Source organism: Rhamphochromis longiceps, linkage group LG7 (assembly GCF_057381845.1).
Source record: "Rhamphochromis longiceps isolate RC_006_pf linkage group LG7, R_longiceps_female_GT1.1, whole genome shotgun sequence".
Lineage (NCBI taxonomy): Eukaryota > Metazoa > Chordata > Actinopteri > Cichliformes > Cichlidae > Rhamphochromis > Rhamphochromis longiceps.
Genome location: NC_140563.1, coordinates 55943837 through 55960311, shown reverse-complemented (window position 1 = coordinate 55960311; position 16475 = coordinate 55943837). Strand labels below are relative to the sequence as shown.

Genomic DNA, 16475 nt, shown 5'->3' with positions numbered 1-16475 from the left:
GTCCATTCTTTGGTAATTCTCTCAAGCTTCTCCAGATTTAATGGTCTTCTGGAGGTAGTTCCTCACAAGGACCAACGTATGTTTTGGGTCGTTATTATGTTGGAAGACACAGCAATGGCCCAGATCAAGTTTTGATGCTGATCGGTTTTCTTTCAGAATCTTCTCATGCCTTTAATTTCTTCATGAGTCCTTCCTGACAGCAATGGCACTCTCACCCCTGTGATGATGGTGACTTTGGGTTCTACACCTCTCCATTGTTTCTTCAGAAGTGGAGTGTTTCTTGGTCTGTAAGCTCACAGTTCATTACTGTGCAGGGTTTAAGTGACTATCTTTTTTGAGGCTGTAATTCCCAACTTGGCTAAGTCATTCGCTCGTGTCTTAGCAGTTGTTCTGGGGTCTTTAGACTCATCTCTCATGAGTTTTCTTTCCCAAGTCTTTCAAATCTTTGGCTTCCTACTTCTGCGAGACTTGTTCTGTACTGTGCGACTCTTTCTTGATTCTTGATGAAATTTCTCCCTTCAGTTCTTGACACTTTGAAATGCTGTGATAGCTTTGTACATCCATCTCTTGCTTTGCGAGCATCAACGAATTTTTTTCTCTAAACTGAAGTCTAAAGTCATTTCTTTTGTTTTTGGCATGATGACAAGTGACAGCTCACACCCTCGCTGAAGTTTTTATACTGTGTGTAAATTGGAAGGTAACCCTCAGTTTTAACTTGGTTTTACCAGCTTTGAGCATTGCAAAGTTAAAATTCATCATTGCACAGCAGTGGTTTGTGCTGTGGCTCAATAAAAGAGCCATTTCTCAGGAGGCTAATAATATTGACCCTAGTAATTTAATTCTCGTAGTCAGTTCTGTTAATTTATGATTTCTAATGAAAACGAATTTAGAAAAGCTATGTTGAAAATCCTTTGCACTGTTTAAAAAAAAAAATTATGAAAAACTTCAAATTTCATAGGTGCTAAAAATGTGGTCTCATCTAAGAAGAGTATGTCTTAATATATTAAGCATGACCAAATTTTCAAATGAGTATTAACTACTGGCTAAAAGTATTAGCTGTGAGACAAAAGTACCAAACTTCCTTAAAAACGTTGCATGATGTCATTAAGTACATGGTCAACTCAAGCACAGCATGAGCACTGGCTACGAGTACAGACTCCCCACCCACCCACAAACCTTTTGTTACTGAGAGGGAACCAAAGAGAAGAGAATGATGCCATAAAAGGAGAGGAGGTGGGTTATTAGTTTTCCTGAGTGGGACTTTAAGTGAATGGTTTATCCTGCAGGTTAACATTTCACCACCTTGCTGCTTATGGTGAACCACAAGTATGCAGATTGTGGATTATAAATAAAGTCTTCCAAAAATTCAAAATTTTTCCTGTTTTTGTCAGCTGTTTGTGAATTTCACACACAAAAAAATAATAATAATCTCACGATGAGACAAGTGATGGATTCATCCCCACTGAAATCCACTCCAGCTAACAACAGCTTTAAATGTTTTTTGGATTAAAAAAAACAACAACAACATTGCATTAAAGTTGCACAAAAGCCCGGAATAAGTTTAGATATTTTTAACCCTCAGTCAAGCAAAACTATTCAGCAGATTCCAAGAATAAGACTTGAAGCTGGGAAAAAAGCAGGGGGGGAAATGAGCTTGCACTATCTGTCGAAAACCAGATGAGGTCAGTATTTATCAAAGGATGTAAAGATCAGAGTCACCTCAGAGTAAATATGGCTAGAGTGACTTCCAGCCAACAGCATCAGATTTTGTTTTACAAGAAAATTAATCTGAGTTCATTTAAGAGGTTCAAACTGTAGGTAGGCAGAAGAAAGGGGCCACATCTGAGAAAGACTGTAAGATTATCAATAAAATAACAACACTCAGTGTAGTACTAAATATGAAGAGGCTAAAGGAACAATGTTTCACTTTGTTTAACAATTTAGGATTAATAAAACATTCCGGACAGAGATCAAAGTTTCAACTTTTTAAATGCTGAAAATCTAATAACATGTTTTGTGAAAATAAAAAGGAAACTCGTATATCAAAAGTGAAACAATGGGGAAGACAAATCATATCAAATGTTTTACTACAATGAACGACATATACTGAAAGACGGGCAGAAATATGTCTACTAAACAAAGACATTTGAAACAATTCTGACCTTTATAAAAGAATTGGACCCAACAGAAAGTGGGTTTATAATAATATAATAATTATTAAAAAGAATAATTGGGTTTTGTGTGTACATGGCTCATCTGTGAGTCTTTAAATGTTTGCTGGAAACCAGTTCATTGTTATGTGATTGACAAAATAAGTCCCTTTGCTACGTGTAAAAATGTAAGTAACATTTGCGCCTCTGCTTCAGCTTCAGTAAAGACTGAGATGCTAATTCGCACTGACATAGGTCTGGCTGACAGCTAGCTGCTCAAGTGGCCACTTCATTAGACCACATGGCAACAACGCAGTGCATATAGGCATTTAGACCTGGTTAAGATGACCTGCTGTAAACCACAGCCTACCTGAATATTGTTGCTGACCACTTTAATTAAAAAATATATCCACCTGTAAGTCTTTTAATTCTTATAATGATGATTTTAAACAACAATTTTCAAAGAAAAACTAGCTGAAATTATCTCCATCCAGTCCCTTGAACGCTTTTATGAAGTTGAAGATGTCCTCCAACATCAGCGACAAGTTGCTGAGTCTGAAACAGATCTGCGTGAAATAAAGCAGGACGACACTCTCGCAAAGGAGGAAACTTTTAGCAGACCAGACTCACTGCCAACAGGAAGGGGCACAGAGGAGAAATAACAGCCATTCTTTAATGCATTTGAAACATTTTCTAGGAGTGTGTGAAAACCCAATGTGCTGTTGGCTGCTCTGTCCGTGCTGTCACATGGGCTTCCTCTGACTGTCAGCTGCCCCTGGATGATTACAGTTGCGTTATTATTTCCAAAAAATTAAAACAATGAGCAGAACGTCACTAATTAGCTTCTTGGATCTGAGTAAAGCAGCAGTGAGGGAGGTTTCTCGTTACAAACCACCCTTATTAACATTACATATAGGGACAGGATATCAATATAAAAACAGTTTTTTGTGTGTGTCAAGGTAAAATCTGACATCAGTCCAGGCTTTTTCAGTTTTAAATTTGAACCAGATTCTCATACAATCATGTGTAAGTCCCTCTCTAACATGACTTATCAACATGTGAGACTGAAATTTTCCTCTTCCTGGTTTGAAAGGAAACAAAGCTCACAAGTTCTGGCTCTTTTCTTTAAGTTTTTTTTTTTCCTGACTCAAAAGGAAAATGAGAAGCGAAAAGTAAAAGCCTATGGCAGCAAAGCAGGCCTGACTTTCTGCTGCGCTCTTCAGATTGCACTATTTGTCATGTGCCTAATCTGGAAGTCATCAAGCACTGTGTTTAGTTTGAGCTAAGTCTGAAGTGGAGGAAGGGAGCCACAGGGTTGAGCTAGAAGCTTCTCTGTAGTCCACATGGAGGCCGGGACATCTGTGGAAGGAACTCCAAATACACTCAGGTTGAGTGCAAGTATTGGCATTCAGTGCTGGGGGAGGAAAAGGGCCAAACAGACGCTAGAGGTGAGAAATGTGTTGTTGTCCATTTAGGCAGTGAAAGGTTTTTGCATTAAGCACACGGTAAGTACAGACTAGGTCGCTAACTGAATGCTAGTAGTCACTTTTGCTAAATCCAGTCATTGAATTGGGCCTTTTGAACATGTTTTATTGTGCGTTTTACCTTTGGGAGCATTTTAATGCACTCGTCTCACAAATAATATGGCTTACTGTGCATTAGTTTGCGCTAAGAACTTGTTCAAGAAATCTTGTTGATAAACAAGGTGGCTAATATTAGCTTTTAACTTCATTATCTGCTCTCTTGACCTAATATATCCACTTCTGGAGATGCTTAATTTAAAGGCTTCCAAACTGGAGTTCACAAAAGGCTAAGTAATGCAAAGGTGGCAACATTCATCCTTTACATACAGTCTATAGTTTTACAAAATCAAGTTGTCAACAAAATACCCAATATACCATATATAACCAAAACAATATTAATTTAGATGATAGATCTGTACATGATAATGAATCCTAGCTAGACGCTAATCAAACTGGTTTATTATTTAACTGTATAAAATATATTGTTTTCTTCTGCAGTTCAGTAGCTCAGAGTTCTAAAGAACATGTATTTCAAAGCTATACTTCACTAAATATACTTAGTTACATTACACCACTGAAAACGAGGTACACACATGGAGAGCTGAGTTCTGCATCAGTGGAAAAACTGATCACCCACTGGTTGGAAAATGCACCCACCCCCACCTCAAGGGCCAAACCGAGGTCTCAAGCTGGCTGCTCCACTTGCTGGGCCTCCTTCTCCCCCCTTCCCCACAGCAAGGCTCTCCCTGGATAAGAACTGAAACCAAACTTATTTTCCCCCCCTCCTTTTTATTTGTTTGGCAGAAACAAATGGGAATAGACAGGACACTCTGTATGACTCGACACACTCCCAGAACCAGTTACTTAACAACAGCAATACTTCATTTATTTATGTGTCCTCATCATTCAGTCCATGTGCACAGATTACAGGATGTCTGCTGAGGAGCACCAGACACTTCACAGGTCAACTGGTTAGGATTAAGCCCACTTCATGTTAGGATTTGACAAACAAAATGCACCGAAGAGCCTCCTTTGCTCGTCCTTGTGCAGTCCATGTGAAGAATCGTTTCCACCGATACATTTCAAGCGTCTACAAACACATTAATTAATCAAATAGTACATTCTGTAAGCTCTAAAGAACATCCACTCTGAGCTAAAGGCCATTTATTTTTATGAGCAGTTTATTCTGACTGACTAGTGGTTCCCTTGTTGACAGTTAACAGATCCAGGTTTATTTTTTTAAAGTTTTTTTTCATAGTTTTTTTTTTTTTTAAGGCAAGAGTGACATCATCAGCCCAGCCTGGATCCAGCTGACCATCATTCTGCGATCATAACTATGTACAAAATATATATAATCACGCTTATTTACAGAACATGTGGTAACAGACAATGCCTCGCAGGGCATCCACATGCTTAAAATGAATACATAACAGACACAGCACCTCTAGTGGCAGAAAGACAAAGACAGAAACTTAGAAATAAAACAAACAAACTTGGCACTTATAAGTTTCTCCCACTTCAAACAGAAAACTGAGACAAAATAAGAGTCAGTATTAGTGGTAAACAATGAATGGGCCCTCAATTTCACAGGCCAGCTTTTTTATTTTTGAATAGGCAGAAGAGGGCCAGATCATAAGTGGCACATCTCTGCCTCATCCTTCTTCTCTCCCCCCACCTGCACAATAAGTGTTATCTGAGCTTCACAGGAGGCAGATCAGGCTCTTGCCCTCCTCGATCTCCTCCTGAACCTTATCGCTGGAGGTGGCGATCTCAGCCTGAGCAGAGAAGACAGCGCAGACAAAGGTGAGCACAGTGCCACCCATGGCGGTGTAAAAGGCCCAGCCCATGGAGCAGAGACCGGCGCGGTACGGCGCCGCGTCTGGTCCGCAGTACAGCTGGACCTTGTCTGAACCCCAGCCAGCAGGGTACAGCATCAGACCTAGGATCAGGAACAGACCTGCAAGAAGGGAAACAAATAAAAGACATCATAACTCAAGTGTTTGTAATGAAATCCAGCATACGTAGCAGCCCTGTGCTTATTATACCTTGAAATACGGTGCGCTTCAACAGCAGAAGAGCTTTTAACTCAAAGCAGGCTTTCACCAGCTTTTTAATTTTAATCCTGCATGCTACAGATGGAAATCCCAAATTTCCTAAGCTAAGCAGTAACGTCATGATGTACGTCAGTAAGCGAACACATCATATCAACAGTTTAGGAGTGGATTCATTTCAGAGACAGACTAGCTTTCACGGCATGCTTGTATCAAGCAGAAGGAATAGCAGTTAGCCTGCACAACACTCTGTAACAGTGGCGTCAAGAAAGATGAGTTTTCTTTACAAAGAAAACCCAAAACACCCAAAACACAGCGTCAGCACAGCTCCTTATCTTGGCCAACATTCAGGCCTCTTGCTCAGATGACTTTTACAATATAGAACAGCTGCAATCTTAAAAATGTCTACACACATAAATAAAGAGGGAAGAAAAAGCATCAGAAATACTTCTGTGCCAGCTGAACTTCATCCACGAGAAGCAGCTGAACGCACATGGAAAATCTACCAAGTGGCTTTTGAATGAAACGTTATTTTCAATGTGAACAATTAACCGAGGAGCGCCACGTCATCTCGTCTGCATGTTTATAAATCCGTGCACATATATAAACACATTGTCAGTATTTGTCCGTGATTCTAATCACATATGGTTAAATATGATTACAGCTTTGTTTTACTGCGTCTGTTTATGCAGCGGCCAGGGTTGCTTCAACGGTAGGAGGGACATCTGCAGGTTTGGACACATTCTTGTCAAGACTTTTTAAATGAAATCTAGGGGACGGCATCAAGAAAATCCATCAAAGAGGACATGATAAAGCAGTGACTCCATAAACTCAATGTGGATTCACCAGTGCATCGAGAAGACCTCCTGTGCTCTAAACATGTATTAAGCAGTGCTTGCCGCATAGGTGCTAAGTAGGTGACGGTGAAAGTAAAGTGTCACTGTTGCAAGAGACTCGGGCAGATTATTTTCTTGAAAATAAAAAACATTTCCGGCCGCAGCGGCGTGCTGGCAGCTCAAGCATCCTATCAGGACACAAAGAAGAAGAAAACGTTTAAACTGGCAGAAATGATTTCCTGTCTGATGTATGACAGAAAGACCTCTCAATCCTGTGCACAAAGCAGAGACTAGATCAACAGGATAAAAGTAGCCGATGGACTTTCCCGCCTGGCCCGGTCACTGGCCAACCCTCCGGCGTCCTGAGTCTTTGTAGGAGGAGGGGGGTCGCTTCCTGTGTTACCATGACCCACTTCTACCACTCTGCCTCTTCAGCTTGGCTTCAGCCCCTCGGCACGCACGGCTTGTCTCATAGATGGAAAGGCAACCTTCGTTCTAAATGCGTTTGCGTCGTTTCTTCTACTCTGCTCTGCCATGACAGCGGACGAGGTCAGATGGCCGGACGAGGAGTCTGCCTTCAATCAAAGCTCAGGAGGAAGCATTTACAGTAATACAATTACTGACAATAAAACAGCCAGACAGGGAACGAGGATTTAGCTCTCTTTCAACAAGCAGGTCCTGTTAGCTTCGCTCCATGAAAACCTCACGTGTAGCCTGCTTCAAGTCTGGCGGAGAACATGCCTTTTCTCTTCTAATCTCTCTTCCTCTTTCTTCCTCCTCCCATTCTCTAAAGCACCCAATATCGTATTAAACAGGGAAATGAAAACTAGGTCATAAATTCTTTCCACATGTTGCTGCCTTGCCCTAACGGCCAGACCGGCTCTGCTGATGGATTGAAGGCATGGTTTTAATTCACAACCCCACCCCTCCAAAGACCCCCACTCCACACACACACACTCATTCCCATTCCACCTTCAAGCTGGACCTTCTAACCTAATATCCCAGTGTGCTCCACCCTATTCTCTCTGCACTGGCTTGCGTCTCTGTTCACTTCCAAACTGTCAGTTCTGTCTTCAGTAAGAGAGGTTGTTAGTTTGGTTTTAAAAGTTGTTTACCATCATTATGAAACATCCACACCTCCGCTGTAACCACAGGAAAAGCTAATCAGTGCATGGGAATCGTCAGCTCTGAATGATAAGAGATGCAAGTCTGCTTCCCTCTTTTATGTAACGTGATATCTTGTGTGAGAGTCATCATTACTCAACAGCACAGCTTAAATTCCCGCAAGACGCTGCTTTATTTTGTTTCTCCTCCAGCCTGGAGCTTAGTCACAGTCACCGATTAAACCTGTTTAAGTTTATGGAAGGTAATAAAAGTATTTGACACAGAACGTGCAAGAATCTGAGACAGTTTTATGGCCCTGTTTGTTTGCCGCTCTATCTGTAATCCCTTTCAGCTTGAGTGACGATGAGTGAGTACGTCATTTTAGTAAATGTACAGCAAGTTTAACTGGGGTATAACAAGTCTTTAGGGCCCCTAAAGTGTGCGCCTGCAGGATGCAAAGTTTAACCCGGCTGACCTTCAACAGGAGTCTGTCTGTTTTAGCTATCTGATTGCATAAGGTGAAAGGAATGACTTGAACTTCTCCTGAAATCTCAAAACCATCTGAGCTTAAACTATTTGTCTGTTTAAATTGCATCTGGGACACTGCGGCCATCAGAAAGGCGTCGTATAAAAAAGACTGCAGAGGCTGAAGTACAAAGTCCAAGTGACATCAACGAATGTGAAGACGAGGTTAATAGGTTTGGGAGTCACTCCAGTGAAATGACGTGACCGTCTCTGGCAAGAGAGTCGCAATCTTCCTATCTGAGGTCAATCATTTCCCCAAACATCTGCCGTCTGGCTCCAGTTTTCTCATTACCGGAGGGTCGGCACGCATTGTGGAAATAATGATAGTAGAAAAGTCGGTGTGGTAGCCTTGGTGATGGATATCAAGTGATTGTGATATCATTCACTGGCCTCGTGAAAAGTGGAGTAGAAGGCTGTAGAGCACAATGGCTGACTAATGTAGGAAGTAGTGACACTGTTAAGATACCGATGCAGTTGACCATCTCCTTTCTCATCCTGTGGCTGAAAACAGTGCTTCGGAAGCACAAAAGAAACTCTCCCGCCTCCTCAACTGTTTGATGCTTTCCTCGCCCCCTTTCCTCTTTCACATCCTCATCCTCTCAACAAAGAGGAAACTCAGGGGTGCATTTCTCCCCTTTTCTTTATCTCAACCATGTCTCCCGCAATCCAATGACTTAATATGTAAATAGAGGACTTTACGGTTATGTAACACTGTGCTTTGTGGGGCCATGAATCCACTTTTATAGATCACCTGACATATGACCGTCAATCTGGGCTCAGTGTGGAGGATGGTTTGTTTTTCATCACTCTTTGGAACATAAACAGAGGTAAAATGAATGGATTCAATCCAATCATTAATATACTTCTCAGTGTAAACTGTAGTTTACCATGCTAGTCAGTAATGTGTGTTATGGGGAACAAATTGAGCGACTCCCTGGTAACTAGCATTCCCTAGGTAAAAATGTGTATGCCCTGATAAGCTGGTGAGTGTTTCCTGGCAGTTGCTAGCGTGAAATTGGCCACAAACAGGTTTACAGCGCTGCACCCAAAAACTTCTTGTCATTACTTTGGTGGCTATTAGGCTATTATCTACTTTAAAAAAAAATTGCAACTAAGTTCGAATGATATATGACCAACTTATTCTGAAGTGAATATGAACATGTCCAAAGAAGAAGTCTGAGACGCTGTACGGCTTAGCAAATGTTCAACTGCTTACTTAAATGTGTACCCCACCAAAATTCTTTTGAGTCTATTAATTACCACTTCCTTGTTGACTTCCAAAGTGGCTCTTTAGTTGGAGTTTCCTTGCAACAACTAGTCTAGTTATAAACACATGTGGCTTTCTCATAATGGCAGCGGATGGAAACAGACATTCATTTTGCATTTACTCTAACCTCAATCTGTTACTGAAAACTGTTTGAACTGAACATCAGCTGGAAAGCAACATGCAAGGATCTCAGGAAACAATCTTTAATGCTAAATCCTGAATCCTGCTCGCAAATGCTGTTTTACCAAAATAGGAAGCAAACTTACTTGTCACCCGATCACTTCAAATTGCAACAAATTTTATTGGTAAACTCATTTAAACTGATCAAGTCACTGTATGACTTAGTGATGGGTCAAATAGGTACTTGGGAGTAGGGAGTTCTGTTTTGTTTTTTAATTTCTGTAGGCTTTCAAGATGACTTTGAAATGTTCATTTATTTTCAAGCTGAAAATAGTATAGGACTGACTTTTATGTATATTATAAAACCAAGTAGTTCTGCCACACCGCCACCTCCTCATATGTAGAAAGCTAAAGAAAGAATGACTGGTAGGGCTGAACGATATATCGCATTTGCGATAATATCGCGACATGATCAAGTGCAATTTTCTAACCGCAAAGGCTGCGATTATACTCTGGACATGTCCAAATTCATGGGCTGCATCCTCCTGAGGCCGCATTTGTAGACCGATTACGTCACAGCGACGCGCCGAAGGCTGTCCAAATTACTACCATATCCCAGAATTCATAGCGCGGCCCAGCCAAACTCCAGTTTCCAACAATGGCGGCCGCTACTAAGTTTTAAAATTACTCATACTAATCTTTCTGGGTCACAAAATAAACTTTTAACATATTTTCAGGCGAGAAAGTAGCTGTGTAAACATCAAATATCTGCTCGGTTTATCAAGATATCCCATATTTGCAAAAGTGCTTCGACGTTTTCAGAGGCGTCTGCTACCCACCAGCTCGACAGCTAGCCGGGAGCTCGAGGGTTACTGATGCGGCCGAGAACGGCACAACTCCCGGCACATCATTTTCAGATCACCGCGGAGTTTCGCTGCTCGGGTTAAACGTAATATATAAGTCACTTAGACAACCTAAAAATGTTATTGTTGGGCTTTTTTCAGTGTTTTGTTTGTTCGTGAGTAAATCGGTTTGGCTGAGATTAAAGTTATTAGATTAGATAAAATAAAACTTTATTAATCCCCCGGGTGGGTTCCTCCTTGGTTTTCACACAGCTGACTAAACGTCAAACAGAAAACTTATTAAACAGAAGTATGAGACAGTCGAGAATTTACACCAGTGTCTGGTTATATTTTAGATAGCAAGAAGCAGACGGCCGAGTTTATTAAACTCCACCGAGACAGCGGTGACGCTAATCAGAACTAGCCTTCTGATTCAGAAGGCTAGACCGTCCAGTTTCACGCCTTTAAATTTTAAAGGCGTGTTTGTGTGTGTGTGTTTATACAATTGCTATTATGTTTGCACTTTATGTGTAATGTTACTGACTGCAGAGATCAGTAAGATGTGTGTATTTTTTATTTATTAGTTTTATTTATTTAATATTATTTTTTAATTGAATGACTGTCTAGTAGTTCACAGATGTCGAAAAACTGAGTGTGGTAAAGCCACTGATTTTGTTTATGTATATTTCTGCAATCTGCACATTGTACTGACTTTCATTTTAATGTTTACACCAGGGTTCCTTGTCAGCACTTTATGCTCAGATGTTTGTAAGCTAAAAATAAACTATTGTGTATGTTCAAATATACTGTTGTGATTGAAGAAGTTAAATAAAAATGTCAGTCATCAATTCATGCATCACCTCATGTCATCATAACAGAGGTCTGTCTTCCAGGAAAGAACAGTTTAAAATTAATGTAATATAGTATTGGCCATACTATATGATGTATTGCTTGTCTTTGTTTAATAATACAGAAGACAAAGACCTTAAAAAATAATCGCATATCGCATCGCAATCGCAATATTGGGGCAAAAAATCGCAATTAGATTATTTTCCATAATCGTTCAGCCCTAATGACTGGCATTACAAATAGTGTTTTGAAGGATTTCTGCTTGTTCAATATGGCCTATAATAGCCAGAGAAATCTATGTTTAGTTCCTCAGTATCAGCAGCATAATAAATTTAAGATAGCTGACAAAGAGTCATCTGTCTCCTATACATTAACTCACTGAGTTAAGGTTATGCCGCTGAATAGAGGCATTGGTAAATGAATGTTTTGTCCTAAATAAACATTGAGCAACTTAATCTTAATGAAAAGAAATGCATCCAAAGGAGCCACCCACTGGCTGAATGGATTTTGCTCTTTCAGGTCAGCAGGCCTGCATAGATCTGAGGGTACAGCTTGGCTTATCCTTGTCTACACACCCACCGTTTCTGTTTGGGCCTCCCACAAATAAACAACTGTGGGGGAGGACAGCCATAATCACCGGAGAGCTGAAGGCTACACTCTGTGAAAAAAAGATGAGGTTCAGCGAGCATGATCTCATGGCCTCCTCCCTTCCATAATTCACCACAGTGAGTCAAAGTGGCCCGGGATCTGACCTCATGTGCACAGGCACAGACACAGAATGTACGGCCGTCACACATAAAGAGAGATACGCATGCGTACTCAACCCCTTTGGAGACCAGAGGAGTGTCAGAAAGCTCCAGCTGACTGCGTGAAGAATAAATATTTGGGCGGTAGTTGCTCCAGTTGATGACAAAGAGTCACCATGCCCTTTAAACTTCTGCTTGGGTTAAGACTCACTGAGGGCTCCACAAGAATAAAACACATAATTCCAGCAGTGGGAGTTGTGGTGCTCATAATGAATGTGTTTAACTGAGAGCACAGCGTTTCATTTACCTTGATGAACGGTGGACGCCGCAGGAATGAACAGAAACAATACGGTTCAGATGAACAAACTTTCTTTCAGATTACAAAACTTGAACACGTATTTCTCAACTCCATGTCCTCAGTCTAAACTGACTCCTCATTAGGTACGAGAAAAACAAGCACGAGGAAGATTAAAGTCGTTCAGTCACAGTGTTTTGAAGGTAAACTGAAAGCCAGGCATTACAGAAAGCAGACAAATATTTGTTAAATACGGCTTATATGTTCTTTGTATCACTGATGTGAAAAGTAAGGCAGTTTAAGACCTCGTTTACTTTCTCACCTCCAGATCTGGTCAATCATTGCCAAAGTGTGGATGTCAGATTGTTACTTTCGGAAAGCTACTGCCCATAAAGGCGTGTGCTTTTCTAAAGCTCTCCATCCATCAGACAAATTTGAGCATCTGACCAAAAACCAGTATGGGCGCCAAACCTTTCAAAGTCGTGTTAAATATCAAAACTGTTTTATATAAATTGTGTGAGAATCTCACCTGCAATTCCCTGCAGCAGTCCGCACACATTAAAGATGCTCTTCTTCATGATGCTTTGAAAGCACATGGTGAAGACGGAAATGAATGCCACGGCACACAGCAACAGGATCCCTGCAGCCAGGAAGATAGAAGTAGCCTGCCAGAACCCGCTGGCAATCTCTCCAAAGTGGACTGCGTACGGTCCACACAGTATTCCCCGCAGTTGAGGCAGTTTTATACAGCGACCATAGATGCCTAAAGTGGGCCTGTAAGCCTCTCCGGCTGTGGTGGCCCCATGGGGGCCGAAAACTGCATCGGATGCACGGGGGAATCCAACGAGCCAGTCGGTGCTCATGAAGGCGATGAGCTCTCCGAACGCGGCAACAATACTCAGCAGAGTCCACAGCATGGAGCGACAGGTGACAATAACATGGCACATGCTGACGGTGGCTGGATGGCTCCCTCTGTTGCGATTTAAGACCTTTACTTGCTGAGAGATGAAACGCTGGATTGTGGATAGAAAGTCCTCAAAAGACAGAGAGCAAAGGTTGTGATCGTTCTGCAGCGAAGACGTGAGAGCGAGTGAAAACCCTTCAGAGGAAGAAGAAGGTGACACCGCTGTACACAAAAGGTTCACGTCAATGATTCACAGCCTGCTCCTTCTCTGTTTTTCTCTCCACTTCTCTCACTCCTTATCTTAACCTGGTGTTGTCTCAGTACAGCAGGTTCCTCCTCCTTGAGCTCACCCTCCTGTCGGTGCGGTCTTCAGACTCTTATTGTGCTTGGTTTTTGGTGTCTACATTGTATTGAAGTTGTGTTCCCTGAGCCAGCCCGCTGGCGTCACATCAAACACACCTAAAAGATAAAACAGGGAGGGACAAGAACAGGGTTAGTGCTTTAATTGCACATATAAAGGCTCGAAGATGATCAGTCATTTCTGCTGTGCTTGAGGAAGTGCAGGTCAGAGTTACGCCTCCCGGTTTCCCATCATATTTTACAAAAGCAGGAGTGTGGAGGATGAAAAGAGTGTGCAGAAGGAACAGAGAAAAGAGGCAGGGAGGCTCCTGGTGTAGATCTTTAAGAGGGGAGTCTAATGAGTTGTGAAGAGACATGCTCGTTTGAAGTGGGCCTCATTCGCTGTGTTTATGTTGAATGATTTGTGATCAGGCCACAGATCAGGCTCTGCACTCCCTGTAAAGTTTTGTGATTGAGGCAGCAAAATTTTAAAGTGTTGAAAAACAGAACATTTCTATCTATGCCTGTGCTCGTTTGTGCATATGTGTGTGTGCTGTGGGGGAAGAGGGGAAAGGTTAAAATAGACTTGGAAAAAAGAGGAATGAGGAGCGGATGCAGACGAAGAGAAAAACAAGCCCGAGGCCTCTCATCAAGCAGCCCACACAGCTGACCTGGGGTCAGTCAATGGCTGATAGCGTAACGGCCGTCCGGCTGTCACACAACCACTGATAACCTCAGTGGCAGCAATTCTGCAGAGTCAAAGATGATACAAACAGGAAGCAGCAGGTGGTCTCAAATGCACATCTGGCACAGCACACGGATGAAATATACACTGCTACTCAAGCTCCAAACCTCATGCATGGGTGTTTCCATTTGAAACCCTCTATACTTTATCACAAGCTATAACTAATTTGAACTAGTTTAATGCACATTAATAGATTATTATAAATGGCATATGTTCTCTTGAAAAATCTTATATATACTTCATAATTTTGAATTCAAGACTCATAGTCATTCTTTATAATGTGGTCTTACTACTAAGTGGATTCATCTGATTGTTCTTCCACTAGCAATAATAGTTGAATTTTCCTATTGAATTCTCCATTTATCAATTTCCAAAAGCGTTTTTAATTGAGCTGTAAACTTCCTGTTAAAAAGAAGTTCTTCCTTCCTGCTATCACCAAGTTTTATTTTATTGCAAACCTTTTACATATCATAATTACACTGCAATAAAACCCTTTTCGGGTGAGAGATATCATTCATTTTACTACACAGAAAAAAATGGTTTCCCTACCCAAGGCTGTCTCAAGACTAGATGGATAAAATGTCAACCTGTAGATAACCTACAGAGAGTTTTTGTCTAACAAATGTAAGCAGGAACGCCAGAAAAGATTAAAAGGAGCTTATATAGGAGCTTTTAAGTATTTGTGCTCATGTGCTAAATACAGCTCTAGGTTAAAGCTGAGAGTTGTTTCTTTTCTTTGAGGGTTTTTTGTGCCATGGTTTCCCTGCTGCCTCTGGGGAGTCTGTTAGTCATTCTCCAACCAATGTTTGGCAGAGCAGCAAAGGGAGCCGGGGGCCACTGTTGACACGTGTGCCGCCCGCACTGTGAGGTTTCCATTGCCCAGCCCTTGGAGTGCCCTTACAGAGAGGGTCGGGACAGACGTTCGTCCCCTTGTGGTTACATCCCGTTGTGTAACACTCAGTATGTGTGTGTGTGTGTGTGTGTGTGTGTGTGTGTGTGTGTGTGTGTGTGTGTGTGTGTGTGTAAGTGTGTAAGTGTGTGTAAGAGCACATCACAAACTTTGATCTTTGTCACCCTGTTGAGATATCAACAGCGGTTCGCCTTCCTCAACCCCCCTGTCTTTTCCAGTGGAGAAAATGAGCCAGATCTGTGGTCCTTGTGTATGTGTGTGAGCTGACGTACAATATGTTTGGATTGTGTAAAGCAGATGAGATCATAAGAACAGGCACAGAGAGCTGCTTCAGTGGAGTTGGACCAGAGTTAGTTTTATGAATCACAAGCATTTTCGTTGCTTCACCGTGAACAATTGCGAGAACATATGCACACTTATACAGTTCACTTTTTTGAAGAACTCTTCCCAGGCCTTAAACTGATGATGTCTCAGGGGTGTTTTGAATAATGTCTGACATAAAGATTTAAGATTTAATATTTGACTCTAAAGTATTTAGTCAAACATTTCCTAGCTAGTTGCAAAGACTATTTCTTCCCTGACAGAAATATTGTTGAAAACACACTGGAGCCAAAAAAAAAAAAATCTAAACCAGCTGGAAAATATTTGAAGACCTTGAGCCTTAAACTTTGACCTTGCTCAGCCATAGTGTGTCTGCACCACATGCCTCTCAGATGCACAAAGGCAACTAGCAGGTTTCTATGTCTGTGAAGTTTCTTTGAATTTGGGTACTTAAACAAGTCTGGTTCAATTAATGCACCTGGTATTTGTGACAATATATACCCAGACGTCTGCTTCCTGTTCCCAGACAGACAGATTTGAACAGGTATGAAGAACGCAGGTTTCCCAAGCTAGAGTGGAGCATGGTAGTCCATAAATGTGAGGCTTGAGGTGGATTTATGATGTCTTTTATACTCCCAGAGTAACCAGGCAGGAGATAGAGGATTATTTGAGGATCAGTTTACATACACAAAAGAGTTAACAGCCCTCAGACTGCACCTGCCACGATAGTGACACCCAACACTAATCCCCATCTACAAGACTCCCTGCATCTGACACATACTCCCATAAAGTGTGAGCAAGTAACCAGCTGTTAGAAAGAAAAGGAACTTCTCCAGAGTTTCATCTCAGTTGTCCTGCAGCCATTAAATATTGTGCTTGTTGAAACAAATGAACAAATAAAGAGGAACACGCCTCAGCTGCATTAGCTAAGGGTACACTCCTAAGCTA

General features: G+C 41.5%; 1 protein-coding gene across 4 annotated transcripts in view; it reads right to left on the bottom strand.

Moving 5' to 3' along the window:
- Positions 1-4442: 4442 nt before the first annotated feature.
- Positions 4443-16475, bottom strand: part of lhfpl2a (LHFPL tetraspan subfamily member 2a) — a 38531-nt gene continuing 26498 nt past the window's right edge. For all 4 annotated transcript variants that reach the window (XM_085414435.1, XM_085414436.1, XM_085414434.1 and 1 more), the window contains 2 exons: positions 12838-13671; positions 4443-5630 (listed from right to left, as the gene is read on the bottom strand). In XM_085414435.1, coding sequence (XP_085270561.1) covers positions 5374-5630; positions 12838-13255 — 675 coding nt within the window. In that variant the 5' untranslated portion in view covers positions 13256-13671 and the 3' untranslated portion in view covers positions 4443-5373. The remainder of the gene's footprint in view (positions 5631-12837; positions 13672-16475) is intronic.